The sequence below is a fragment of the Rhinolophus hipposideros genome (genome assembly GCF_964194185.1).
Source record: "Rhinolophus hipposideros genome assembly, chromosome: 9".
Taxonomy (NCBI): Eukaryota; Metazoa; Chordata; class Mammalia; order Chiroptera; family Rhinolophidae; genus Rhinolophus; species Rhinolophus hipposideros.
Window position 1 is genome coordinate 456970 of NC_138055.1, and position 26322 is coordinate 483291.

The window sequence follows — 26322 nt, forward strand, 5'->3', positions numbered from 1 at the left end:
ACAGGCCTTCACCAGCGGCCTGAGGAGGTACCTACAGTATTACCGGGCTTGCGTCCTCGCCACTCCGTCCACCCTAAGCCTCCTTACCATTGGTTTCCTCTTCAAGAAGCTGGGCCGGCAGCTCAGGTGAGCCACAGCATGGTGGCCAAGTGTGGGGGGTTGTGTGGGGGCCGGCATGGGGGGCCTGTGAGAACAGCACTCCTGGTAGGTGTCTGGACGGCCTCTGCTCCACCTGAGCTCACCAGATGCTGGGTGCTGTGCCCGAGTCTGTGGGCGGCCTACCTTAGCAGGCCCTGGCTAGGGTCGGGGGCTCCCACCTGAAGGTCCCCACAGACCTGGCCCCTGATACGCAGGTGCCTTCTAGAGAAGGGAGAGTGAGGTGCTGGGGGCCCTGGGAGGTGAGTTCAGTGGGAGAGGAGGCCATCCAGCCAGAGGGGCCCCAAGGGCTGCAGATGGGGCACAGTGAGGGAGGTGGAGCCTGGGGATCTCGGGGAACTCCAGATGGTGCGGGGGCAGGTGCTGGGCTGCTGTGCGGGACACACAGCAGGGTGGGAGGGCACGCCCCCAAGAGGAGGCTTGGCTGTCATCCCGGTCAGAGGTGGTGGCCACCTGGGTGAGACGGTGGGGGTACAGCAGGGGTCTCAAGGTAAAGCCGCCGGTATGGGGAAGGGTCATGTACTCCCAGCGACCTGGAGTCTTGGCTGAGCCTGGGAAGGTGGGGTGCACGGGGCGCCCCGGGAGGGGTCCAGCAGGAAGGTGAATGAAGTCTGAGACCCTGGAGGTGCAGGTGGTTTGAAAGCCGGAGCACACAGATAGGTAGGGAAGGGCCTGGGACATGTTCTGCTCCCCTGCCCTCGTCCTGGCCTGCGGGCTCTGAGTACCTGCTCACCTGCTCGCACCTGACCTCTGTGTCTAGGTACCTGGCTGAGCTGTGTGGTGTGGGCACCTGCGGAGGAGAGCCCAGGACTGCATTCCCCACTGTGAGTCCTGCTTCCTTGATGAGTGCTGGCCTGGCAGGCTCCAGGAAAGGGGCAGCACTGGGCGTGGCTGCGGGGTTGGGGCTGCCGTGCGTGGTGCGTACTGGTGCGTACTTGAGCCCTCTGCTGGCTGTCTCCAGGGGGTGAAGCTGCTCTCCTACCTGTACCAGGAGGCCCTGGGCAACTGCAGCAATGAACACTATCCTGTGCTGCTGTCTTTGCTGCAGACCAGCTGCGAGCCCTACATGAGGTAGGGGGGGCTGCACGCAGTCCCACGGCTGTGTGAGCACCTCTGCAGCCAGCAGGAATCATAGATGGGGGGGGGCAAAACGGGGGCTTGGATGGTGGGCCCTCAGCACAGACCTGCCTACCCTGGTGCCCTCCATGCCCACCTCACTGCTGGCCCGCCACCCTGGCAGGTTCATCCACGACTGGGTGTACAGTGGGGTCTTCCGAGACGTGTACGGCGAGTTCATGATCCAGGTGAACCAAGAGTACCTGGGCTTCAGAGGTAGGTGCAGCTGGCTGCTGGGCTGGGCTGGGCGCCACTGGCTGGTCAGGCTGGTTGCTGGACACAGCCAGCGTGTGCCCTGTTCTCCATTAGATAAGGCGTACTGGACCCATGGCTATGTGCTCCTCTCCAAGGAGGTGGAGGATTGTGTGCCTGCCTTCTTGAAGCATGTCGCTCAGGACGTGTACGTCTGCGGCAAAACTGTCAACCTGCTGAAGCTCTGCTGTCCCCGGGTGAGCAGCCCCCACTGCCGCAGTCCCCGCGCGCTGTCCCTTGTCCCTGCTGGCCCCTGGGAGCCAAGGTCCAGATCTGTCATGCCCCGTCCCCGAGGCCTGCCTTCTGTCCTTAGTTCTGGGTCAGCCGCATTGGAACAGGGATCATGGTGACCTGAGAGTTTCATGACAGGCTCCTGTTTCTGGGCACCCGTTCAAAGGTGTTTCTGGGGCCGAGGAGCAGTGGGTCCCTTTCTGCCTCCTCTGTGCGGGAAACACCCCACGGGGATGGGCCTGTGCTGCATCTGCAGGAAGGTGGACCCAGGCTGGTTTAGGGGGTGGTGTCCCCAGCCCTCAGGGCTTGCCGGGCTCTGGAGTGGATGCCTAGGCAGAGCTCTGCACTGGCGTCCATGTGGCCCATGCCCGGGCAGCAGCCGTGGGGTGTGGACAGATGGGCAGCCTCTGCAAGGAGGTGCTGTCTCATTCCGAGCAGAGAGGCCGGTGGGATGGCTGTGTAGACCTGGGGTTTCCCAGCAGCAGGAACAGTGGGCGGAGGCCTGAGCAGGGGCCCAGCTGGCCAGCGAGTCAGGGCTGAGAAGGGGCCAGTCTCAGCTTGCAGCTAACGGTCCCTCCAGTGCTGTGCTGGGGACAGCCTGGAGTGGCCAGGACAGGCATAGGCCTGTGCAGGTGAGAGCTGCCCGGAGACTGGCTGGGGCACAGGGATTGCCAGGGGCCAGGTGCCCAGGGCAGTGTGGAGCAGGTATCCAGTCTGTCTGCTCTGGGTTGGCTTCAGTGAGGCTGGCGCTCCTCGGGACAAAAGGCTCAGCAGGTCTTCGCAGCCTCTTCTGAAGACCCTTCTGGAGTCAGGCCTGGTCCCTGCTGCAGGGAGCCTTGGCCTGGGTGAGACCCCACGCAGCCTGCCTGGTGTCGGTGGAGCCGTGGAGGATGTCCACACAGGTCCCCAGAAGCATGGAAGCCGCTTGGATGTAGGGCCGCGTGTCCCAGGCTCATGCGGTCTCTCCCTCTTTGGCAGCATTACCTCTGCTGGTCCGACATCCCCGTGCCCCGGATCTCAGTGATTTTCTCCCTCGAGGAGCTGAAGGAGATAGAGAAGGACTGTGCCATCTACGTGGGGCGCATGGAGAGGGTGGCGCGTCACAGCTCCATCAGCAAGGAGGAGAAGGTGTGAAGCCCGCAGCCCAGGGCTTCCCTCGCACCCCTGCCCCTCAAGGGGTGCTGGGTGTGCCCCGGCGCAGCCCCTGCCCTGGGCAGTATCTAGTGGGAGTGCCCAGGGCTGGGGCTCTGTCCTCCTGTCCTGTCCTGGCGCTCCACACGTGGACGTCCGTCAGAGCCCAAGCTCCTGCCTGGCGAGTCCCCGTCAGTGCTGAGGCCGAGGTGCTGCGCCCGCATGGCTTGTCCCGAGAAGTTCGCTGGGGTCTGAACAGCCACCCCCACCAACCCCAGGCGACAGTTAGAATGGTCTAACTGACGGATGGTCTTTTCCAGGAATTGCGAATGGAAATTGCGAAACAAGAGTTAATCGTCCATGCCCGCGAAGCGGCGTCCCGAGTGCTGAGTGCGCTGACTGGTGCGTGGGGCTCAGCCCTCCCAGTGACTGTGACTCTGGGGCCACCTGTGGGCCCCTCCCCACGGTGCCTTGTCCCTGTGTGCAGATCGGCAGATGTCTGAGCGGATGCTCGTGGATGCCCAGAAGCGAGAGCAGTTTCAGAGGCTGAAGGAGCAGTTTGTGAAGCACCAGGAGGTGGGTGGGGGGGCTGCGGGTCCTGGTGGGGCGCGGCCGCTCGTGGGGTCCGTCTAAGCAGCCAGGCTGCGTGTGGGGTGTGTTGTGCAGCGACGCCGGGCGGCCAGGCAGCAGGAGCTGGACGACGACTTCAGCTACGCCCGTGAACTTCGCGACAGGGAGCAGAGGCTGAGAGCCCTGGAGGAGCAGCTGGAGCGGAAGGCGAGGTAGTGCAGCTGTGGGCAGAGCGGTCACTCGGGCTGACCCCTCAGGGTGGCCAAAGGGGTTGACCTTAGTGATCGTCACTGCACTTTTTACTTGGGAAATTTTCAAGTCATCATCTTGGCTCCCAGCATCCTGCGGGCCTCAGTGCTTCTGGACATTGGCGCATTTAGCTCTCCTAAGCTGCCCTCAGTGTCTGCGTGTGTTTGGGGGGTGTGGCCTGGAGTCCAGGCAGGTCCACACACGGCCTGTCCCACCGCTGTGTGTTCTTTAAGTGAAACAGCTCCTGTTGACTTAATTTTAAACCCGTTACCGCCGGAGACAGGCGTTTGTCCCACACAGCGTCCGACATTGGTCTCCCTGTGGTGCCGAGCTTGTGCCGCCCTCCCGTGTCTCCCTTAAGCTGGGAGCAGAGCTGGCGTCTCAGGGGCCTTTGTGGGAGGGGCTGTCCCTTCCTGCTCATGGCCTTGGGGTTTCAGTTGTCCCGCCTTCAGATGCTGTTTCTGGAGCTGTGACCTGGAGCTAGAGTGATGTGTGCACGTCTGTGTGTGTCTGTGTGAGCGTCGTGCTACCTTCATACATGTCTGCATGTGTATAGCACACGTGCGTGTGGGTAGCTTTTATTTCCCACATGGAGGCGGTGTCCTGCCCTGTCGAGGCCAGACTGGAAATGGCCAGTGCAGGTTTGAACCCAGTTCCCTGCTAGCGAGTGGATCAAAGTCAGTGGGAGAAACATGCTGGACTGGCTTTGAACTAAGCAAATAAAACATTTGTGTGACTCTTCAGTTTTCTGAGCTTTCCTCAGGATAGGGAGGTGCCTCCCATGTAGCCTGGGTTCCCGGCGCCTGCCAGGCCCTTTGCCTCAGGCTGTGTAGAGGCTTACGCTGGCGGTCATTCAGAAGACGTGTGCTAAGGTCCAGCTGGGTACCTGCTCCTCAGGGGATCCCAGTCAGATGGGCAGAATGACCTGCCTGGCGAGGCCCCTGCAGGGGCTGTGGGGATCCCTCTGGACCAGCTCATGGCCTGGGGAAAGTGCTGGGCTGTGCAGACTGCCCGTGGGGGCCTCTGCCATGGAGGGCCATCGCAGCCCGTAGGGAGCCAGCTGGACAGTGTGGGGGTGCCTGGTGACTGGTTCTCTGGGTGTGGCTTCAGGCAGGCGCTGGTTGACCGTTATAGCAAGTTGTCTGCAGAGGCAGCTCGTCGCGAGCAGAAGGCGCTGTGGAAAATCCAGAGGCACAGACTGGCGGGTGCACGGCTCCGCTTTCTCTTAGAAGATCAGGAGCGCGTTCAGGTACCGCTGTGGTTCTGGGCTGCGGGCACTCAGAACCCCAGACACTGCATGCAGACCTGTGCGTCCCTCTAGGGGACCGTTGGTAACTCAGCAGTTGTTCCGAGGTGTCCTGGCTGGGAAGCGGCTGGCGCCCTCAGACCACAGTGCTGAGTGCTGGGAGGCCCGGGCTGCCGGCAAAGCGTGAGCCTTGCCTCGCCTCGCCTCACCTCACCGCTGTGGTTGGGCGGTGGGGCATGGAGGCTGTGGTCTGGTTGCACGGGCTGGCTGCGAGCTCTGCTCATTGCATTTCAGGCCATGCTGCAGGATGTGTCGCAGGGGAAGCCCTTGGAGCCGCTGGCCATCCTCCCGAGCGCACGTTCCCAGGTGGGGCTGGGGCAGCACCCAGGGTATGAGTGTGGGGCTGAGGTGGGTGCCCAGGCCTGTATTGCCTAGGGAGCACTGCGGGCGCCAGCCCTGGCCTGTCTGCTCAATGGGTTTTCGTGCTGGTTGTAGAACTGAACTTGGGGACACAGTCAGGTAACTGAGGGACCAACGTGCACTGTTTCAGGCCCTGTCTCCAGGCCCCGAGTGCCCCGATGGAGGCGGCAGCTGTGATTCTGGCTGTGCAGAGCAGCAGGTGGCTTCCTGGGATGGCCTGAGCCGGTCGGGCGTGTGGGCACCACAGCCCCTGGAGCCTCCAGTGGGGGCCTGCAGCTCAGGGCAGGCGGAGGGGTCGGAGCCGTTCTCTGCAGGCCTCGGCATCCAAGACGTCCTGCCCATGGGGCAGGGACCTGAGCAGCCTGTACTCTCTGGCGTGGCCCCTGACCTGGGGGAGGCATTACACATCATCGGTTCAGCCCTGCCCGCCTCAGCTCCATCCGCAGCAGCGGGCACAGGGCCCTCTGGGCTGCAGGAGTACGATTTCGGAACCATCCTGAGGCCAGCTGTGGTCACCTCAGCCCCAACAGGGTCCCTCCAGACTGTAGAAGGCGGCTTGGGCTGTGAGGGGCTGCAGCTGTGTGGGAATGCTCATGTGCAGCTGGACACTTGTGTCCCGGAGGGGCAGGTGGCTCTGCCTCACCCACTCCCACCCAGGAACAGCCCCCGCCAGGAGGGGAGCAGCCCGGCCGTCAGGCAGCTCTTTGGGCATGTGTCAGAGGCTGGTGTTCTCACGGGGGGTTATGCTTCCAGAATGGCGCCCTCCCGGCCACAGTGGAACATCCACGGGCACGTGTCTGATGCCAGCATCAGGGTAGGGCAGAACGTGTGTGACGTGGCACCCTCCCGGCCACGGTGGAATGTCCACGGGCATGTGTCTGATGCCAGCATCAGGGTAGGGCAGAACATGTGTGACGAGGCACCCTCCCGGCCACGATGGAACGTCCACGGGCACATATCTGATGCTAGCATCAGGGTGGGGGAGAACGTGTGTGATGTGGCACCTTCCCGGCCACGGTGGAACGTCCACGGGCACGTGTCTGATGCCAGCATCAGGGTGGGAGAGAATGTGTGTGACGTGGCACCTTCCCGGCCACGGTGGAACGTCCACGGGCATGTATCTCAGTCCCAGGTGATACTGGGGGTGCTCCCAGAGGAATCCCAGCCTGATATGCCCAGGCCCCACCAAAGCCCCCCTGCCCACGTGTCCCAGTCTGGCATCAGCCTGGGAGCACAGAGCCTGGCCTGGGAACATGAGCCCCAGCCCCCTGCAGAGCTGGCCTCACACAGCTCCTGCTCTGACTCCGGGGAAGAGAGTGGCCTGCAGGCCTCACCAGCTGCCATGGACACGCCTCGTGATCTGGGAGACAGCATTTCCGAGGAGCCAGGTCAGTGGGACCCCAGAACTGTCCTGTCACTGGTGGTGCCTGGGGCCCGGAGGGGGCGGGGAGGGAGGAAGGGCGAGAAGTCTGTTGTCCTGGGGACGTGGGAGGTGCTGCCCCACAGCAGGCCCTCGGCCCTGACCCCCCTATCCCATTTGTGCCACTCAGGCCCAGGGAGGAGTGGGGACACTGACGACTGCTCTTCAAGTCGGCCTTCCAGCTCACAGGTCAGGGCCAGGGGAGCTCAGTGCTGGCCGCCCCGCCTGGCCTTGCTGGGCAGTCAGGGCCTGTGCCTGCAGGGTCGGGCAGCGCGTGGGCCCTGCGCCCTTTCCTGCCTCTCTGGCCCCTGGGGAAGAGGCAGGGGTCTTGAGGCTGTGTCATCTTAGGAAGGTGCAGCCGCCGAGAGCAGTGTGGGCCTCAGGGAGGAGGCAGCAGCAGCGCCGTGCGGGGATGGGGAGCAGGCCTACCTGGCAGGCCTGGTGAGGCGGTACCGCCTGGAGCAGTACCCGGACAGCTACGAGGCCATGTGTGAGTGGGCTGGCCACGGGTGGGAGGGAGGGCGCTTGGCCGGCGTGTCCCCGCTGTGTGACTGACCACGGGCTGCACTGTCCCCGCAGCAGAGCCTCCGGTCGCTCGCCTCCTACACCATGGGCTGCCCTACCTGAGGACCCCCACTAGCCTCCCCGAGGACCCCCACCACCACCCGGACACAGATGACACTGCCGTGCAGCTGAGTGAGCTGCTACCGCTGCCCGTTCTCATGAAGCACTCGGTTACCGCCCCGCTGGCCGCCCAGTGAGTGTCTGCCTCCCCGCCAGGCCCGCCCGGCCACGCCGCCTGGCTGGCCCCTGACTCTAGGCTCCTCCCACCAGCGTTTCTTTGGTGAACAAGGCCGCTGTGGACTACTTCTTCGTGGAGCTGCACCTGGAGTCCCACTTCCAGGCTTTGCGCCACTTCCTGCTCATGGAGGATGGCGAGTTTGCCCAGTCCCTCAGCGACCTGCTCTTCGAGAAGGTGAGCCCAGGTGTGGAGGGGGCGCTACGCGGGGCTGCGCGGGGTGGGGTGGCTGGATGCCTTGGGACCCCATGCCCTCTCCACCTCAGCTCGGGGCCGGCCAGACACCCGGGGAGCTGCTGAGCCCCCTGGCGCTGAACACGGTGCTGAGCAAGGCGCTGCAGTACAGCCTGCACGGCGACTCCCCGCACGCAGCCAACCTGTCCTTCGCCCTCAAGTTCCTGCCTGAGGCCTTTGCGCCCAACGCCCCCGATGTACTGAGCTGCCTGGAGCTCAGGTACAAGGTCAGCAGGGCCCGAGGCTGGGCTGGTGGGTGCTGGTCGGCACACGGCCTGAGCCTTTCCCCACAGGTGGGCTGGCCTCTCAACATCGTCATCACGGAGAGCTGCCTGAGCAGGTACGGCGGCATCTTCTCGTTCCTGCTGCAGCTGAAGCTCATGATGTGGACGCTCAAGGACATCTGCTTCCACCTGAAGCGCACAGGTGAGGCCCGCGGCCTGGCTCTGGCAGCTGCCCTGCCCCCGTGCAGTGGCTTCCCCCGCCTCACCTCCCCCTCACCCCACAGCCCTGCTGAGCCCCGCGGCCGGCTCCGTGCAGCTCCGCCAGCTGCAGCTGTTCAAGCATGAGATGCAGCACTTCGTGAAGGTCACCCAGGGCTACATCGCCAACCAGATCCTGCACGTCAGCTGGTGTGAGTTCCGGGCCAGGCTGGCGTCAGTGGGCGACCTGGAGGGGCTGCGACGGGCCCACGCCGAGTACCTGCACAAGGCTGTGTTCAGGTGAGGTTTGGGCACAGTGGGGAGCTGGGGGGTGGCCAGGCACCCCCACCAGTGCCCTTGCTCCCCAGGGGCCTGCTGACAGAGAAGGCGGCGCCGGTCATGAACATCATTCACAGTGTCTTCAGCCTCATCCTCAAGTTTCGCAGCCAGCTCATCTCCCAGCCCTGGGGCCCGGCCGAGCACCCCAACTTCGCCCTCATGCAGCAGTCCTACAGCACCTTCAAGTATTACTCCCATTTCCTCTTCAAAGGTGAGCTGTCCCCACGGGCTGGGTGGCCCACAGGACGCCCTTCAAGCCGCTGGCTCACCCGGTCTCCTGTCCTCTGCCCACCCCCCAGTGGTGACAAAGCTGGTGAACCGCGGCTACCAGCCCCACCTGGAGGACTTCCTACTGCGTATCAACTTCAACAGCTACTACCAGGACGCCTGAGCTGGCGCCAAGCCGGGCCAGTGACCACACAGACTCGGGCCAGGACGGACGCTGCTGCTCATTTTATTCAGGGCCTTCACCCCAGGAACGGGAGCCACGCAATGCCACCCCCCTGGGCAGGCACGGTGGCTGCCGCCTGGCCCCTTCTGCTGAGCGTGGCGCTGGGCTGCCGAGTGAGCGTCAGGCAGAGACAGGTCAGGTCCTGACTGGATGTTTCTGCCGTCATGGAGAGTCGGGCTGCAGGGTTGCGCCCTGGCTGGGCACCGCCTCCTGGACTCGGCTGGACGTGGGGCCTTGGGAGCCTCCGGCTGGAGGCCTCCAAGGCAACTACGAGGATCATGTGACACAGAGTTCCGCCGCCCAGAGTGGGGGCTTGCTGCTGTAGGAGCGCCGCCTGCCCGCTGCCCCACTGGTCCCCTCGGGCTCGGTGGCCTCCAGGGTCTCGGTGGCCTCGCCCTCCATGCAGTATGGGGCCTCCAGCAACTTTAACACCCGGCGCACCTGGAGAGGAAGGAGCACGACAGGTTGGGGGGGCCGCCCCCTGCTGTAGGCGGGGCTGAGGGACAGGATGGAGAGTGTCCTTGCCTCTGAGAAGTCTCCATTCTCTGCAGCCGCGATGGCGTCCTGCGCGATGTAGTTCCGCAGGATGTACTTAGGGTTGCTGGCGTGCATGACACGCACGCGCTCAGCCTGCCAGGCGGCAGCGTCACCGGCACCCTCCCTGTCCTTCTCCAGCCGGGCTCTGGAATCACATCCAAGCCCCACTCTCCAGTAGCTGCAGCCCCCACCCCGCCTCCACGGGTTCCCTGGATGGGGGTCCGCAGCCCCCTCTCGGGTGGTAGGCTGGCCTCACCTGTACCCCTGCAGCCAGTCGGCCCACTGGCCCCTGTTTCTGCTCAGCAGCTCGGCCGGGCTCAGCTGCTCCAGCCGTGACTGCTGCTCCATGCGCTCCAGCTCCTTCGTGACGTTGGCCTGGGTGCCAATGAGTGCCAAGAGCTGCGGGTTCGACTGGGCCAGCATCAGCATCATTGAAAGCTGCCTGCGCAGAGGGGCAGCGTCAGTGCGCCCGTGAGGCTGCAGCGTCCCACCACTGATGTGGACCGTGGCCTGGGACTGTGGACACTGCAGTGACGACGGCCCGGCAGGGAGGAGGCGGCGGCAATGGCCTCAGCTGCCTCGTTGCACACAGGCGCCTACCAGCAGCCCCTCACTTGACGGGACACAGCTGTACCCGAGAAGCAGAGGCTACTGCTGCTCTGGCAGACCCCAGGGGAGGGGGAGGGGGTGGGGGACTACCCGGACCCCAAAGGAAAGACCAGCAGTGGGGCTCCGTCTCTGCTGCTTGGCACTCGTCTACATCCCAACCCAGCACCAACTTCCTTTGGGAGGAGGTCACTGCTGTCACCTCCCACGATAACCACAGGGCTGGATCTTTCCCCACTTCCAAAAGGACCTGGGGGTCAGGGGCAGCCACTGACACCCCTGCCCCCTCACACTGGCTTCATTCGGTAGGTCCTGAGAGCCTCAGCCCGCTCCCCACGCTGCTGCACTAAATTCCTCTCGGACCCAGTCTGTTGGCTTGTTTATTAAAACATACCTCCCAGGTCTTATCTTGAATGTGGGCTGCACCCTCGGGACATGCGTGCTTTTCCCACTGGGCGATGGTGCAGAAAGCACAACCTGGTGGGAGCCTGAGGGCCCACAGGCTTTTCCTGGGCAGGCCCGAGAGCTGGTCTGGGACGCTGCCCCAGAGCAGCCCGCGGGCTCCCTGCCTGTGCCGTCTGGCCTCCCTATACCAGTGGCCATATCGCTGTCCTCTGACCAGTGGGTCTCTGCCACGGAGAAGGGACAGGACCAGCCACCAGTCTTGGGAGTGGAGCGGCTGTGTGGGCCCCCAGGTGCCCTGCTAACTGTCCAACATTCCCCGAGGGCACATCCCCCCCATATGCTCTGTTCTGAATGTTCCTTTCCGGAAGCAAACTCCATGGAAGCAAGACCCAACTACCCACCGGGGATCCATCTGGGGCCGGAAGGCAAGCCTCAGCTCCTCTAGGGAGGCACACTGTGTGGTCAGCGCCGTCAGGAAGTCGGCCAGGCCCAGGGAGCCCGGCTCCACTGGGAAGGAGCTCAGCAGGTAGAAGGTGTTGGTGAAGTCAGCACCTGAAACAGAGCTGCTCAGGGCGCTGCTCCCAGCACCTTGCGCTTCCTGCCTGCAGTGCCCACTCACAGACTGACCCCCACGTCCATGCACATGGGGGAGCCTGACTCGGCATCAGGTCCAGGACTCCTGAGCCCTCTGCCCTACCCCGTTCAGCCACCACTCAACCTGGCAAGTCCCTTCAATCTCTCAAGGCCTGCAGCCCCGGTTTTTTATCTGTAAAATGGGTACAGTAGTGAAGGCCCTGAGGCTGGCCTTTGGCCCTCAGCGCTGTCACTGCAATCACCAGTGCCTGCGTCAGGAGCTGTAGTGTCTAGGAGAAGCCACTGACAGAAACGTGCAACACAGGGCTCAACACATGACAGATACTATGCGATCCTCAGCCTGACTTGTTAAAAGAGTCACATAACCCCAAAGAAAACATCCAAAAAATACACACAAAAGGAAATGAGAAGGGAGTCAATACAGCATGCTACCAAAAAGTCAAACATGAAAGCAGTAGTGGAGAAAATGAGGGACAAAAATGGTATAAGGCACAGAAAACAAGTAGCAAAATGGCAGAAGCCTTTCCTTACCAGTAATTACTTAAAAAATAAATGGATTCTTCTCCAATCAAGAAGCAGAGATTGGCGGGACAGATGAATAGCAGACAGATCCAACTACATCCTGTCTCTAGGATACTCACTTTAGACTAAACTAAGTAGAAAAGATGAAAAAAGTGTCCCAAGCAAATAGTAACCTAAAGAGAGCTGGGTGGCTCTACTATCAAAGTATGCTTTAAGTAAAAAATTTACGAAAGCATTGTCTATTGACGAGTCAATTCATCAAGATATAACTATTAAGGACTTACATGCACCAAATGGGTTCCAAAATATATAAAGCAAACAGTAGAATTGAAGGGGGAGAAAGAGAAAAATCCTATAATGAGACGTCAACACCCCACTTCCAATAATAAATGGAACATGTAGCCGAAAGGTCTAGAGAACTTGAACGGTGCCGTGAACCAACTAGATGAAACATTCTGTCCAACTAGAGCAGCACATGCTCCACGACAGACCATGTTAGGCCATGAACAAGTTTCCATACGTTTTAAAAGACTGGTATTTTCTCCAATCAATGGAATGAAACTAAAATCACAGAATAAAAATGAAAATTCACACATAAAGTGAAAACTAACACAACCAATGGATCCAAAAAAGAAATCACAAGGGAAATTAGGAAACGCTCAGAGACAACACACTGAAGAAGCAGTGTTCAGAGGTGGGGGTGGGTGGGGAGGGTGGCACAGGTGTAAATGCGACGTTAAAAGAGCAAGTCTCATCACAAGAAAAAATAGTTTGCAAATGTGTGGTAACTGTTTTGCGATATATGCGAATATTGAGTCATGTTGTACATCTGAAGTGAACATGATGTTATATGTCAATTACATCAGTTAAGAAAAGATCTCAAATCAATAACTTCATCTTATACCTAATGAACTAGACAACAAAATAAGACCAGAGTTAGCAGAAAGAAAGGAAATAAAGATTAGAGCAGAGGTAAATGGAATAGTGAACAGAAAAACAATAAGAGAAAAATGAATGAAACTGAGTTGGTTCTTTGAAAAGATCACCAAAATCGACAAACTTAGCTACACTAGACACAAATAACTAAAATCAGAAATCAAAGTGAGAACATAACTATTGCCCATACAGAAACAAGACTACAAGAGAATACGACAAACAATTGTATACCAATAAATTGGTTTACTTAGATGACATAGACAAATTCCTAGAAACACAAATTTCCAAAATTGCCTCAGGAAGAAGTAGAAACCTGTGTAGTCTTATCACCAGTAAGGAGATTGAGTCAGTAAGTTGACTGAGTCAGCTCTGGCCCTGATGGCTTCACTGGGGAATTCTAGCAAACGTTTAAGGAAGAATTAACATCAACCTGTCTCAAACTCTAACAAAAAGGAGGGAACACTTTCTAATTTGCTCTATGAGACTGGCACTGGCTTGACACAAAGCCAAAGGAAGTATAAGAAAACTACAGACCAACACCCCTGAGGAACAGGGATGCAAAAACCCTCAATAGCAGACTGTTAGCAAAGCAGTCAGTCTATTAAAAGGGTAGGACACCACGACAAAGGAGTATTCACGCTAGGCATGCAGGGGACATTCCACGGACTGAATGTTGGGGTCCCTCCACATTGACACATGGAAGCCCCATCCCCCAGTGATGTTGGAGGAGGTGGGGCCTTTGGGAGGCAGTCAGGTGCTGCGGGTGGGGCCTCACGTGCCCTTGTAGGAAGGGACACAGCAAGAAGACGGCCCCCTGTGAACGAGGAAGAGGCCTCACCGGACAGAATCTGCTGGCACCGTGACCTAGGACTTGCAGCCTCCAGAACTGAGAGGAACAAATGTCTATTGTTTACGGCCCGATTGGTGGCCCTTTATTGTAGCACTTAGTCAAAGTAACTAAGACAATTATGACTGAAGGAGTAAAACCACGTGATCATCTCAACAGAGGCAAAATGGTGAAAATTCAAACTAGAAATAGAAGGAAACTTCCTCAACCTGACAAAGGACACGTATGAAAAGGCCCACAGGAGAGGCCGTCCTCAGAGGTGAGGGACCGAGCTCTTCCCCTGAGATCAGGACCCACCAGGGTGCCGCGCAGCAGCTGTCCCACGTTGCCAGAGCAACTCGGTGAATGAAACACACCTCAGGTGTAACGGAGAGCCAAGGACAGGGACTGACATTTGTTCATCTGTGTTCACAGCAGCTAGCGGGTGAACACAACCAGTGTCCGTTGATGGTGACGGATGAACAACGCATGGCCCACGCGTGGAAGGGACATTATTCCGCCTTAACATGGATGGACCTTAGGACATGATGTGGAGTGAAATCAGGGCAAACACTGACTTCACTTCTGTGAGGGACCTACAGTTGTCACATTTACAGAGACAGAGGAGAAATGTAGGTCTGGAGGGCACATGGGGAGCTAGTGTTTAATGGGGACGGAGTTTCAATTGGAGAAGATGGAAACTTCTGGAGATGATGGTGGGGATGGCTGCACAACAGTGTGACTGCACCTAGTGCCACTAGTCGGTGTGCTGAGAAGTGGCTCAAAGGGAACAGTGGGGACAGCCCCACGTGGCGTGGCTGCCAGCACTCACCGGTCTGCTGCATGGTCTCCAGCAGCCGGGCCACCAGGGCCGCGTCCTCCTCGCAGGCAGCCCGCACGAGGCCCAGCTTCCTGCGCATCTTGTGCAGGTAGTGCCTGCGGAACTCAGCGTCGTACTCCTCAGCCAGGATGGCCTCGGCCAGTGCCAGGGGCAGCTCAGGCTCCAGGGCCTCGGCCAGCTTCTGCAGGTTCCATTTGCACACCTCAGGCTGTTTGTTGTATGCGTAGCGTCCAGCATTGTCAGAGGCATTGCACACGTGGTCGGGGTCGTACCTGCCACACGGGTGAGGGAACTGTGGTGCTGCCCAGAGGGGACAGTGCAGGCCCTTGGGGGCACCCAAAGTGCCAAGGTCAAGGACCCTGTCCTGCCCACACAACTGGCCAGCAGCCCCGACGGCCCCACCTCAAGGGCAGGGAAGTGGCACCCGCACACCACCCCTGGCCAAGTGCACTCTCTTCCTGCCCCTGTCCCTGCCCCTTCGGTTCACCTCTCCCTGGGAGCACAGCCACCCTTTAAAAACACTTCTCTGCTTGAAACCCAACACTCCAGGGGACTTTGCTGCTGGGAACAGCAACCTTAACAGGCGTTAAGGAAATCAGCTGCACACGTGGGCACAGTCCTCTCCTGCCCAGCCATGAGTGGGCCTTCTCGGCCGCTCACCTGTCCAGGAAGCCAAAGGGCCCGTAGTCGATGGTGAGCCCCATCACGCTCATGTTGTCTGTGTTGAGCACGCCATGGCAGAAGCCGACACACTGCCACTCAGCCACCATCCGGGCCGTACGACGGGTCACCTGTGGCAGGACGGACCTGGTTGCTCCCCTGTCCCTCCCCTAAGCGAGCTGTGCCTTCTGACGGTTCCATCCCAGCACGCTGCATCTGGGCCAGCACCCAACCGTTTAGGGGAGCGCTTAGGAAGGAGCACCAGAAAAACCATAAAACCTTGACATTCCCATGGCTGAGGCCCAGCGGACGACCACGTGCAAAGGAGGAAGAGACCACAACGTCAGGCAAAACCTGCCCTAGGTCCAGGCCCGGGGCCTGGCCTCACCCTCTGGGCTGCAGCAAGGGGCTCATATGGCCTACCCACCCAGCACCCAGACACTGGCCCCACATGTGCCACGCATCGTGAAGCTGAGGGCGCTCCAGGAACCGGGCAGCACCTTCCTCTCATCTGCTGACGGAGAGATGGAGTCGCGAGAGGCAGAGCGACCCGCCCAGATTACCCACTGCAGGTGGGAGCTGAGTGCCACTGGATAGCATCCCTTGGTGCAGGCGCTCGCCTCAGCAGACAGGAAGGGAGCCCAGCTCAGGGGACTCGGGGGTGACAGGGGCCCACTTCCGGTGGCAAGGGTGCTGACCCAGCGCCCCCAACCCCCAGCCAGACAGACTGAGCACCTACGCGCCTGCAGGAGGCCGCGGCCCGCCTACCTCGCGGAAGAAGGCAGCGTTCCTCTGCACACTGTCGCCCACGTGAGCGGCCTGGATTTCAGGGTAAAAAGTGCCGATCACATAGTCCAGCATCTGTATGCGAATGTCATTCCTCCCCACGCTGGGGCCTGCGCGCCCCGTGTGCTCGTCTGTGGACTTAAAAATCTCAAAGGACCCGAACCTGGAGGGGGACCAAGTTTTTGAGCGGTTAGCGGTGACCCCGCCCCACAAGGAGAAGTGTGGCCGCCAGAGCCTGGAGCCTCCAGAGGAAAGAACACTGCGAGCAAACAAAACTAGAGAGGGCTAGTCTTTCAATGACGCGAGTACGGACATACTTCACTTTGGGTCCCTTTCCACGCAGCCCAGGGACCATGGCTGCCTGGCCCCTGCCTCCACAAGCACGAGTGGGCTGTGTGCTCATGCTCCCACACCTAGGGGCGTCCTGCAGCGCAGTGACAAGCAGGGTCAACTGTCTACTGTGGACACTGCCTGTGAGTGGTCAGCAGTGGCTCTCCATTCAGTCCCCTGTCCCCTAGGGGATGCGAAGCAATGTCTGGAGGCATTTTTGCTTGTCATGACTGGGGTTACAGCCAGTAGTTAGTGGGAGTAGGCTACCCGCCAGCCCACCTGTTCCAGAACGGCCCACAGCTGAGAAGGGCTGGCCAGAACGCTGGTGCTGCTGCTGTGGCGAGAGCCCCTGGGTCTGCCCTGGCTCCTCCCATCCCCCAGAGGACTGGTCTGCTGACAGCTGAGGTGTCTTGGGTGTCCTGACATGTACAGGGTCAGCTTGGCCCCACAGGACGGGATAGCCACGAGGTTGCCATAGCCCCCTCCTGACAACTCTGGGTTCGATACCAGAGAGGAGGGTGCCATGGATGATGAGGGCAGAAAGGACTGTTTAATGAACGGGTCAAGAAGACGGCATGGCAGGCGTGGAACAGCGCTTACTCATCATGACTCAGAGCCATTTGCTTGATGAAGTTCGTTGTCATAAACTCCAAGGAAACAGCTCTGTACGTGCCCCTTCCAAGAACCCCACATTTGGAAAGCCCGACTGCCCGGGCCAGCTGTCCTCTGGCCACCACGCCATCTCTTCTCACGGTGACCAGGGCCTGGATAGGCAGCGTGCAAGGGCTCAGCCCAGCTGTGCACACACAGGACGGCACTCCCAACCCAGAACACGCCCAGTGCCTCTGGCCCCTAAGTCCCTCCCGTGGTGCAAAGCGTCTCCTTCCTGGACACTCTGCTTCTGCTGCCCCAGGGACGGGCCAGGGTCCTGAAAGCGTCATCAAGGGGCATTCCAGGTGCGTAAGCACGTGGCCTCAAACTGCTAACCGAGCGCGCACAGGCCTGTGGGTGCATTACCTGAGGAAGGTGGGAGCTATACGCAACACGACCGCGCAGGGTTCACGCTTGGGATTACCATCATAGAATATGTCGCGCACGACTGTGGACTGCGACGTGATGCAGGCCCCGGCCCGTGTGGTGGGGACCCCAAGGTGGAACATGGCCTCGCTGCACAGGAACTCCCGGATGCTGGACCGCAGCACCTTGCGACCGTCAGCCTGTCTGGAATCAAACACAGAGGTCACTGCCGCTCCGGCAGCTGTCACACAGCACCGTGGCTCAGGCAGCTCAGGGAAGGAACTGAACGCCTGCCAAAGGTGCTTAAAAACGATTCACAAGCAGCTCTGACATCACTCAAAAATTCACTGTCCATGAGACAATGACAAGCCCGTGTTGTCCTGGGTCTGGAGCCACAGTCTAAGGGCCTGGCCTACGGCTAAACGAATGCCCAGGACGGCGAAGGCCACGCCAGGCCTCCTGACGGGACCCAGCCCGCTCCTCGTATCACACACACTGCAGTTATGTTGTTATGAGTTTATTTTACAAAAGCACTTACAGTAACACACACACAATAGCATTGTTTGTAGTGCGGGGAAGGACCCTGACAGGCTCAGATGACTTCAACTGTTTGTTTTCACACTAAGCTTCTATTATTATTATTTTTTAATGGACTATTTTTCAGAGCAGTTTCAGGTTCACAGCAAAACTGATCGGAAGGCGCAGAGTTCCCATATCCCCCTGCCCCCCGCACATGCACAGCCTCCCCCAGTATCGGCACCCCTACCAGATGGGATATTTGTTACAGCTGATGAACCTGCACGTACATTGTCACCCAGAGTCGATAGTGTACACTGGTGGACATTCTACGGGTTTGGAAAATGCATGACGTGTAGCCACCAATTTAGTGTCATGCAGAGTACTCCACCCCTTTAAGTGCTCTGTGCTCCCCCTACTCATCCCTCCCCTGTAACCCCTGACCCCTTGGCCATCCCCATAGTTCTGCCTTTTCCAGAATGTTGGAATCACACAGTGTGTGGCCTGTTCAGACTGTCTTCTTTCACTTAGTGACATGCATTTAACATGCATAGTAACATGCATTTCGTGGCTGTTAGCTCATTTCTTTTTAGTGCTGAATAACACTGTACTGTCTGGCTGGACCATTTTGTCCATCACCTACTGAAGGGTGTCTTGGCTGTTTCCAAGTTTTGGCAATTACGAATAAAGCTGCTGTAAACACCTGTGTGCAAGCTTTTATTTCTGTATTATTGTTTTTATTTCAAATTTCAATTGTTCATTGCTAGAATATAGTAACTGACTTTTATGGTAACTTTGTATCCTGCAACCTTGCTATAATAGCTTATTAGCTCATTTTTTGTCAGTTCTTTGAGATTTTCTACATGGATGGTCCATCTCAATCTCTGTACTTTTTTATTATTATTTTTTATTGGGGAAGAGGAACAGACTTTATTGGGGAACAGTGTGTACTTCCAGGACTTTTCCAAGTGAAGTAAGTTGTTGTCATTTCAGTCTTAGTTGTGGAGGACGCAGCTAAGCTCCAGGTCCAGTTGCCGTTGTTAGTTGCAGGGGGCGCAGCCCACCATCCTTTGTGGGAGTTGAACCAGCAACCTTGTGGTTGAGAGGACACGCTCCAACCAACAGCCATCCTGGAGCTCAGCGGCAGCTCAGCTCAAGGTGACATGTTCAATCTTAGTCGCGGGGGGCAGAGCCCACCATCCCTTGTGGGAGTCTAGGAGTCGAACCAGCAACCTTATGGCTGAGAGCCCGCGTTCCAACTGAGCCATCTGGCCACCCGGGAGCTGAACGGCAGCTCATAGATTTCATTCTGATTGCGGAGGGCGCAGATCACTGGCCCATGTGGGAATCAAATTGGTAGCCCAGTTCCCCAGAGCTCATGCTCTAACCAACTGAGCCACCCAACTGCCCCTCAATCTCTACACTTTTGATTTCCTTTTGTGTCTTATTGCTTCTGCTAGGCCTTCTAGTGTGATGTTGAAAAGCAGTGGTGACGGGACACCCTGCCTTGTTTCTGATCTTAGTGGGAAAGCACTGAGGTTCTCATCCTTAAGTAGATGTTAGCTGGAGGTGTTCTTTATCAATTTGAGGAAGTCCCCTCCATTCCTAGTGTAGAGTTTTTATCATGAGCGGGTGCTGGGTTTCATCAGATGCTTTTTCTGCATCTATTGACATGATCTGTGATGTTTCTTCCATCGCCTGTTGATCTGATGGATTGCACTGATTGATTTTCTAATGTTGAATCAGGCTTGCTTACCTGGAATAAATCCCATTTGGTCATGGTGTATAATTCTTCTCATACATTGTTGGATTTGCTTTGCTAATATTCTGTTGAGCATTTTTGCATCTATGCTCGTGAGAGATACCAGTCTATGTTTTTTTCCTTTGGTATTGTATTTGTCTGATTTTGGTTTTGGGGACTGATGGCCTCAGAGGATGAGTTAGGAAGTATTCCCTCTGCTTCTGTCCTCTGAAAGAGGTTGTAGAGAATTAATAAAATAGTATCTTCCTTAAATGGGAGAATTCAGCAGGGAGCCCATCTGGGCCTGCTGCTCTGTTTTGGAAGGTTATTAACTGTTGATTCAATATCTTTAATAGAAACAGGCCTACTCAGAATATCTATTTCTTCTTATGTGCTTTGGCAGATTACATCTTTCAAGGAACTGGACCATTTTATCTGTTATCAAATATGTAAGCACAGAGTTGTTCATAATATTCCTTTATTATCCTTTTAATGTCCATAAGGTTTATAGTGACGTCCCTTCTTTCATTTCTGGTATTAGTAATTTCTTTCTTAGTCTGGCTAGAGTATTACTGATTTTACTGATCTTTTCAAAGAATCAGCTTTTGGTTTAATTGATTTTCTCTATTTCCTATTTCATTGACTTCTGCTCTAATTTCTCTTATTTACTTCTGCTTACTTTGGATTTGCTTTGCTCTTTTTTTTCTTAGTTTCCTACTCTAGAAGCTTAGATGATCGGTTTTTGGTATTTATTTACTAACATTTGTATTCACGCTGTAAATTCCTCTCTAATCACTGCTTTCCTTGCACCCCACACATTTTAAGATGTGTTTTCACTTTCATTTAGTTCAAGATATTTTAAAGTTTCTCTTGATATTTCTTCTTTGACCCACATGTTACTTAGAAGTTTGTATTTTAATCTCCAAGTGTCTGGGGTTTTTCAGCCATCTTTCTCTTGTGGACTTCTAGCTTGGTTCCATTGTGTTCTGAGAACACGCACTGCGTGGTTTCTATTCTTTTAAATGCCTTAGGAGTGTTTATGGCCCAGAATGTGGTCTGTCTGGGTGAATGTACCACGTGACCTTGTGAAGAATGTGGGTTCCGCTGTGGCTGGATGAAGCCGTCTACACATGTCCATTCTATCCAGTTGATTGACGGTGCTGTTGAGTTCAACCAAGTCCATTCTGGTTCTCCGTCCACTGGATCTGACCATTTCTGATAAGGTTGTTGAAGCCTCCAGCTGTGGCAGTGGCTTCATCTGCTTCTCACAGTTCTGTCAGCTTTTGCCTCATGTATTTCGTTGCTCTGTTGTGAGGCACCTACAAATTAAGGGTTGTTATTTCTTCCTGGAGCACCAACCCCTTCATCTTTACGTGATGCCCTCTTTATCCCTGACGACTTCCCTTGTTCTGATTACTGTTTGTGTGGCATGTCTGTCTCCATCCCTTTACTTTTCAATCCATGTCTTCATATTTAATGTAGGTTTCTTGTAGACAACACACAGTTAGGTCGTATTTTTTGATCCACTTTAACAGTCTCTTTTTTTTAATTAGTGCATTTAGATTACTGATGTTCAAAGTGATGTTGATTTAGTTGCATTAGATTTTACCATATTTGTGACTATTTTCTATTTGTTCCTTATTGTTTTTTATTTTTGTCTTCCACTCCTTTTCTGCCTTTTGTAGTGTTAATTGAGCATTTTGTGATTCTATTTTCTCCCCTTTCATTAGTTCTCTGCTAGCATATTAGTTATACTTTTTCTTTTTTACTTGTTTTAAGTGGTTGCCCTAGATTTTAGAACTAATCCAAGTCTACTTTCGAATAACACTATACCACCTCATGGGTAGTGTGAGTACCTTATAATCCTAATATCTCCCTCCCACCCCTATATTATTACTGTCATCAATTTCACTTACACATAAGCATATGTAAACATATATATATATTCATTCAAATACAGCGTAGTATTTGGAACAAACTATTATCTGTTAGATGAAAAACAAAAACACGTTTTTATTTTTCCTTCACTTTTTTCTCTGATGTTCTTTAAGTGGATCCGAGTTTCTGACCCACATAATTTCCCTTCTAAGAACTTCTCTGAATATTTCTTGCAAGGGAGGTCTACTGGCAACAAATTCCCTCAGTCTTTGTGTGTCTGAGAAAGTCTATTTCCCATTCACTTTTTTTTTTTTTTTTAAGGAGGGCGCAGCTCACAGTGGCCCATGCGGCGAATGACCCATCAACCTTTGTGTTATCAGCACCATGCTCTAACCAACTGAGCTAACCGGCCACCCCATCACTTCATTTTACAGGTTAGAGTACAGGCTGCTGAGTCTATTTCACCCCGCTCTCCTCACTCACATGGTGTCTGAGGACGCAGCTGTGACTCGTTCCTGGTGCTCTGCAGGTCAGACTTCTGCCTCTTGCTGTTGTTATTTTTATCTTTCCTTTTCTGTAGTTTGAGAATGATAAGCCAAGGTATAGTTTTCAGGGGCATTAATCCTGCCTGGTGTTCTCTGAGCTTCCCGGATCTATTTGGTATGACATTCATTTACGAAAACTCTCAGTCATAACTGTTTCCGATATTCTTTCTGTCCTGGCATTCCCGTCACACGTTACTGATGTGTAGATCCCCACAGTACTTGGACAGTCTGTTCTGTTTTCAGTCTTTTTTCTCCTTGCTTTCCATCTTTGGAGGTGTCTATTGAGATATCCTCTAGCACAGAGATTCCTTCCTCTTCCATGTTCAGTCCATTAACATGCTCATCAGAAGCATTCTCCATTTGTGTTTGTTTTTGCTACAAATCTCTAGCATTTCTCCTGGTTCTGTTTTGAGTCTTCACCTCTCTGCATCCACTTCCCACCCGTTTTGCATGCTGTCTACTTTGTCCATAGGGCCCTACCACGTTAGTCAGTTGCTTTGAATTCCCAGTCTGCTAATTCCAGTATCACTGCCATATAAGTCTGGTTCTGCTGCTGTCCTGTCTCTTCCCACTGTGTTCTCGCCTTTTGGTGTCCCTTGTCATTTTCTGTTGCTAACCAGGCCTGACATCCTGCATGAAAGGAACATTAGTGTTGTGGTGATGAGCATAGGTCAGGGGTTAGTGTTCACAGTCCTACAATTATATCTTTTACTGAACCTGTGCTCTGGACTGTGGACTTTCATGGATGTTTCACGGTCCCCTATTCCCCTTTAGGTGGGACAGGATGGCCATAGCTGGCTCAGCAGGGTGAGTCAGGCGCTGATGAAGCCCCAGCAGGTCAGGCCTGCACAGCACAGTGCTCTGGTGTGTTTCAAAGGTTTCCTTTTCCTCTCTCCCTTTGAGAAGTACAAGCAGAGTTTTCTCCACTATTTACCGTACAAACCTAATAGAGCTCCAGGAGATAAAACTCACAGAAGTGGGGCCCCTGGAGTTTCTGAGTTGTCCACACTGAGCCTCCAGCAGTTTGTCACTTACAGTGGAGATTCCTGCTCTGGGAAGTTGTGGTTTTCTGTGTCTACCCGTCGGTCCCTCCAATCTGGGGAACAGAGGTTTGCTTTGTGACCTTTCTTCTCTTACAGAGCTAAGAAGAGGTGCTCATTTTTCAGTTTGTTCAGTTTTTTACCTGTTAGAATGGACCGGTGACTTCCAAGCTTCTTACATGCCAGGTTGGAAATTCTTTTTTTAACTAAAAAAGGAAAGTGGTAGCAGCACACGAGAAGGGCTGGCCTGCAGGGCCATGTCATGAGCTATGTCCCTCCATGGAAGATCAGGGGGCTGGACACTCTGACCTCCGAGGGCCCCCATCTAGCAACACACACCAACAAAGTGAGTTTGGATCTTTGCACGTGGGAGTGAGGCCTGGCGCAGGACAGTATGCCAGCACTGTCCTCGGCAGGAAGGCATCTGCAATGATGTAGAAAGTTCTCTAAGAACAGAGATATGTGGGAAGACAAGCAGCACAACTTCTGTCTCACCTGGCAGAGCACTACTGCTGAGTGAGGGCACCTGGGGTGTACCTGCTGCCCATATCCTCTGCTGGAAGGAGCCAGACCTGGGCCCAGCATGAGGTTGGGGGTGCTGGGGTCTGGGCCTGCTGAGTGGGGTCAGAGAAGCCAGAGGTAAGCAGAGATCATGCACAGACCAGCGCTCTGCAACCCGCAGAGCAGGCCTCCGGCTTGCCCTTACCTGGGAGCTATCCCAGGTATGAGCAACACCTCTGGAAATGGGCCTGGAAGCCATCCCAGGACTCTCTGCAGGGTGACTGCTTGCTCCTGGCCAGTGTGACTCTTAGTCCACAGCTGTATTCCACTCACCTCCTTCTGGTCTGTGCAAGGAACTATGCCAGGAAAATCCATCCTCAAATGTCACTCCACCCCTCCCTGGCCTGGGAGTCACGTCTCAGCCCAACTAGATCCCATGTTGACTGGCAGGAGCCACCACAGCCCACTCATCTCGAATCTGATAAAAATGACCTGAAAACAAGCCTGTCTTCTTACCCAGAGTGAGGTTCCCCAAACAGAAGCCAGAACTGAACTATGATCACAGAGCAAGGGTGAAGGGCCTCAGAGGGTGCCCGGCCCCACATGACTGATGGGACACGTGACAAGTCCCTTGTCCTGCATGCCCATGTCTGTCTTCAGCCAAGCTGTTGGGATGGACCTGGCTGAGGATGAGCTCTGCACCTGCTACAGGCAGGAGGCAGAAAAAGCTACCAGCCCACCCCTCAAAACCCACACCCGGGGATTCCAGCAGCAGCTGGCCTTAAGCCACTCACAGCCACTCTGGACTTCAGCCCAAGTGTTACTGGGGTTGGGGACCCCAGCATCTGTGGCTAAGTAGGGCCAAAGGATTCCTTTCTTTTAAAGGAAAAAAAAATATTCTAACAGACCTCAGGTCTGGAAACACTGACTTAAAACTCAAGTGTTCAAAATAGAAAGTGACTTCCAGTAGCTGATTTCCTCTCACAAAAATGTTTGTCTTTCTAACTAGCAAAAATAAATTATCAAAATGTACACATCAAGTTTAAAGATGTGCACAGAATGAGCAGGCCCCAGGGGGAAAAGCATTTACATATCATGCCAAGGGGCAGAAACTTCTCTGACCACTGGTGCAGACTGCTCTGGGCAGGGTGTTTGAGGTGGGTGGTGGGGGTGCCAGGAGGAACAAGGAAACTTTATAGACAGAAGTGTGCAGACTGGGCGATGAGAAAGAACCAGCTATCCTGAGGAGCTGAGAAAAAGCTGCTGGAGTTGGGGTGGGGTGCCATGTCCTGTCCCTGGAAGGAGGGGAGGTGAGAGCAGAGGAGTGGCTGCACTACAGACACACCCTAAGGATTTTGTTAAGTGTAAAATGCCAACGTTGGTACTTTTTTAGCCATTCAATAAGCATTCAACGATATGAACTAAATATATGAACTTCTTGATGGAAAAGAGCAGACTGTCGGCTCTGTCTGTGCCTGAGGGGAAGGCAGCTGTGGGAAGAGCATCCTGCTGGGTCGACCCAGGCTCTGGATGACCGCGGGCTCCTGCACAGGTTTCTGACACTGCCCACCTCACTGCTTGTCAGAACAGGGCTGGCCTGCAGTGCCTGGGAGCCTGTGTCTGGGAGAGCGTCCACTGGGAGGGCAGATCAGAGGGGGTCTTGTCCCTACCCAGGGCACCGGACCCAGGCTCAGCAGACATCTGGGAGTGGACACACACGTGCTGAGAACAGTGGAGGGAAGCAGACTGCCCAAGTAGCATTTGAGGAAGCCTTGTGCTGTGTGTGAGTCTGCCTGACAAGTCACCCTGGCTCCCCTGAGCAGTAGTGGCTGGGCTGCACACGCGGTAAACACGAGTGTGTCACACGTCCAAAGTCCTTCTATGGTTTGTGAGAACAGAGCACCGGACAGCTGCCAGTGCCGTGGGATCGTCACAGACTCCGCCTGACACGACAGTCAGCAGGATCCCCGAGCTACGGAGGCCAGAGGGGGCAGGGGCACTAGGCGAGCAGCAGGCCCCCAGGGAAGGAGGCCGGGGCCTTTCCTGGCCTCCGGGCCTTCCCACCAGCTGTCCCCTCCGCCAGGACGCTGCTACCCACCCTGTCCTCCGTCCCTAGACCAAACTTTCCGGAGTTACCCCCACCCCCATCTGGGGGCAAAGCTGTGGGCAAGCGCACGCACCCCCCCAACACACACCCGGAGAGTGGGGTGGGCCTCCCGGCGTCAGACACCGCGGCCCGGAGCTCCGCCCCGCCCGCCTGCGGAAGGGCGCCCACCTGGAGAAGGGTGTGGGGCCGGTGCCCTTGAGCTGCAGCTCCCAGCGCTCGCCGGACGCCGTGCACACCTCGCCCAGGTACATGGCAGCGCCGTCGCCCAGCTGCCCGGCGAACTGGCCGAACTGGTGGCCGCAGTAGCAGTGCGCGGCGGGCTCCGCGCCGGGCAGCAGCGCGTTGCCGCTGAAGAAGAGCGCGGCCTCGGCCTCGCGCGCTTCGCGGGAGGCGTCGTCGGCGGGCGGCGCGCCCAGGCCCAGCAGCGCCAGCGCGGGCTCCGACAGCGCCACGAGGCGCGGGTGCTGCAGGGGCGTGGGGCGCACGCGGGTGAAGCAGGCCCCGGGCACAGGCCGCGGCTCGGACGGCGCGCCCTCGGGGCCCGGCGGCGGGGTCTCCACCGGCAGCGCGCGCAGAGCGCGGTTGTCAAAGCGCAGCCCCGCCAGCCAGCGGGGCGCCGGCTCCATGGCGGTGCCGCTGGCGGCCGCCGAGGTGGAGCAGGTGGCGGGCGGCGGGCGGCAACCGAGAAACGACAGAGCACGGGCAGTCGCGAGCGAGGTCCCGAGCCCGGTCCTGAGAGAGGCCATAAGCGAGGCCGCTGCGACGGAAACCCCTCCGCCCCGACCGGACACCCCGCCCTACGCCCTACGTGCCTCGCTGCCCAATCGCCGGGGAGTAAGGGGGCGGTGTCCGCCGCTGCGCCTGCGCGGGCCGAGCCCGCGAAAGCTTTGCTCCGATT

At 56.5% G+C, this 26322-nt stretch overlaps 2 protein-coding genes across 6 annotated transcripts in view; one reads left to right on the forward strand and one right to left on the reverse strand.

The window, feature by feature from the left end:
• Positions 1 to 10581, forward strand: part of TUBGCP6 (tubulin gamma complex component 6) — a 22560-nt gene extending 11979 nt beyond the window's left edge. The window contains exons 5-25 of one of the 3 annotated variants that reach the window (XR_013993961.1): positions 5 to 126; positions 917 to 980; positions 1118 to 1227; positions 1397 to 1488; positions 1582 to 1721; positions 2734 to 2883; positions 3207 to 3288; positions 3374 to 3462; positions 3553 to 3668; positions 4816 to 4954; positions 5246 to 5317; positions 5502 to 6759; positions 6922 to 6980; positions 7140 to 7281; positions 7371 to 7548; positions 7626 to 7767; positions 7857 to 8044; positions 8118 to 8250; positions 8333 to 8546; positions 8615 to 8796; positions 8885 to 9025. Coding sequence is in view for 2 of the 3 variants with exons in the window: in XM_081058743.1 (XP_080914869.1) it covers positions 5 to 126; positions 917 to 980; positions 1118 to 1227; positions 1397 to 1488; positions 1582 to 1721; positions 2734 to 2883; positions 3207 to 3288; positions 3374 to 3462; positions 3553 to 3668; positions 4816 to 4954; positions 5246 to 5317; positions 5502 to 6759; positions 6922 to 6980; positions 7140 to 7281; positions 7371 to 7548; positions 7626 to 7767; positions 7857 to 8250; positions 8333 to 8546; positions 8615 to 8796; positions 8885 to 8976 (3837 nt within the window). In the remaining variant the exon portion in view is untranslated. Of the gene's footprint in view, positions 1 to 4; positions 127 to 916; positions 981 to 1117; positions 1228 to 1396; positions 1489 to 1581; positions 1722 to 2733; positions 2884 to 3206; positions 3289 to 3373; positions 3463 to 3552; positions 3669 to 4815; positions 4955 to 5245; positions 5318 to 5501; positions 6760 to 6921; positions 6981 to 7139; positions 7282 to 7370; positions 7549 to 7625; positions 7768 to 7856; positions 8251 to 8332; positions 8547 to 8614; positions 8797 to 8884 lie in introns of all 3 variants that reach the window. The other 2 variants (XM_081058744.1, XM_081058743.1) reach the window with 2 other exon arrangements.
• On the reverse strand, positions 9017 to 26229 carry SELENOO (selenoprotein O; the record flags this gene model as incomplete). Of its 3 annotated transcripts, XM_081058745.1 has the most annotated exons (10): positions 25593 to 26202; positions 17155 to 17296; positions 16680 to 16843; positions 15732 to 15912; positions 14964 to 15094; positions 14295 to 14575; positions 10986 to 11136; positions 9830 to 10015; positions 9562 to 9718; positions 9020 to 9477 (listed from the first exon to the last, which is right to left on the reverse strand). In XM_081058745.1, exons 1-10 carry the CDS (start codon positions 26168 to 26170, stop codon positions 9313 to 9315), a joined length of 2136 nt encoding a protein of 711 aa, XP_080914871.1. In that variant the 5' UTR covers positions 26171 to 26202. The 3 variants fall into 3 exon arrangements, with proteins under 3 accessions (XP_080914872.1, XP_080914871.1, XP_080914873.1); XM_081058746.1 differs by lacking the exon at positions 16680 to 16843 and having other exon boundaries at positions 9017 to 9477; positions 17097 to 17300; positions 25593 to 26229; XM_081058747.1 differs by lacking the exon at positions 16680 to 16843 and having other exon boundaries at positions 9313 to 9718; positions 17097 to 17300; positions 25593 to 26223.
• Positions 26230 to 26322: the final 93 nt, after the last annotated feature.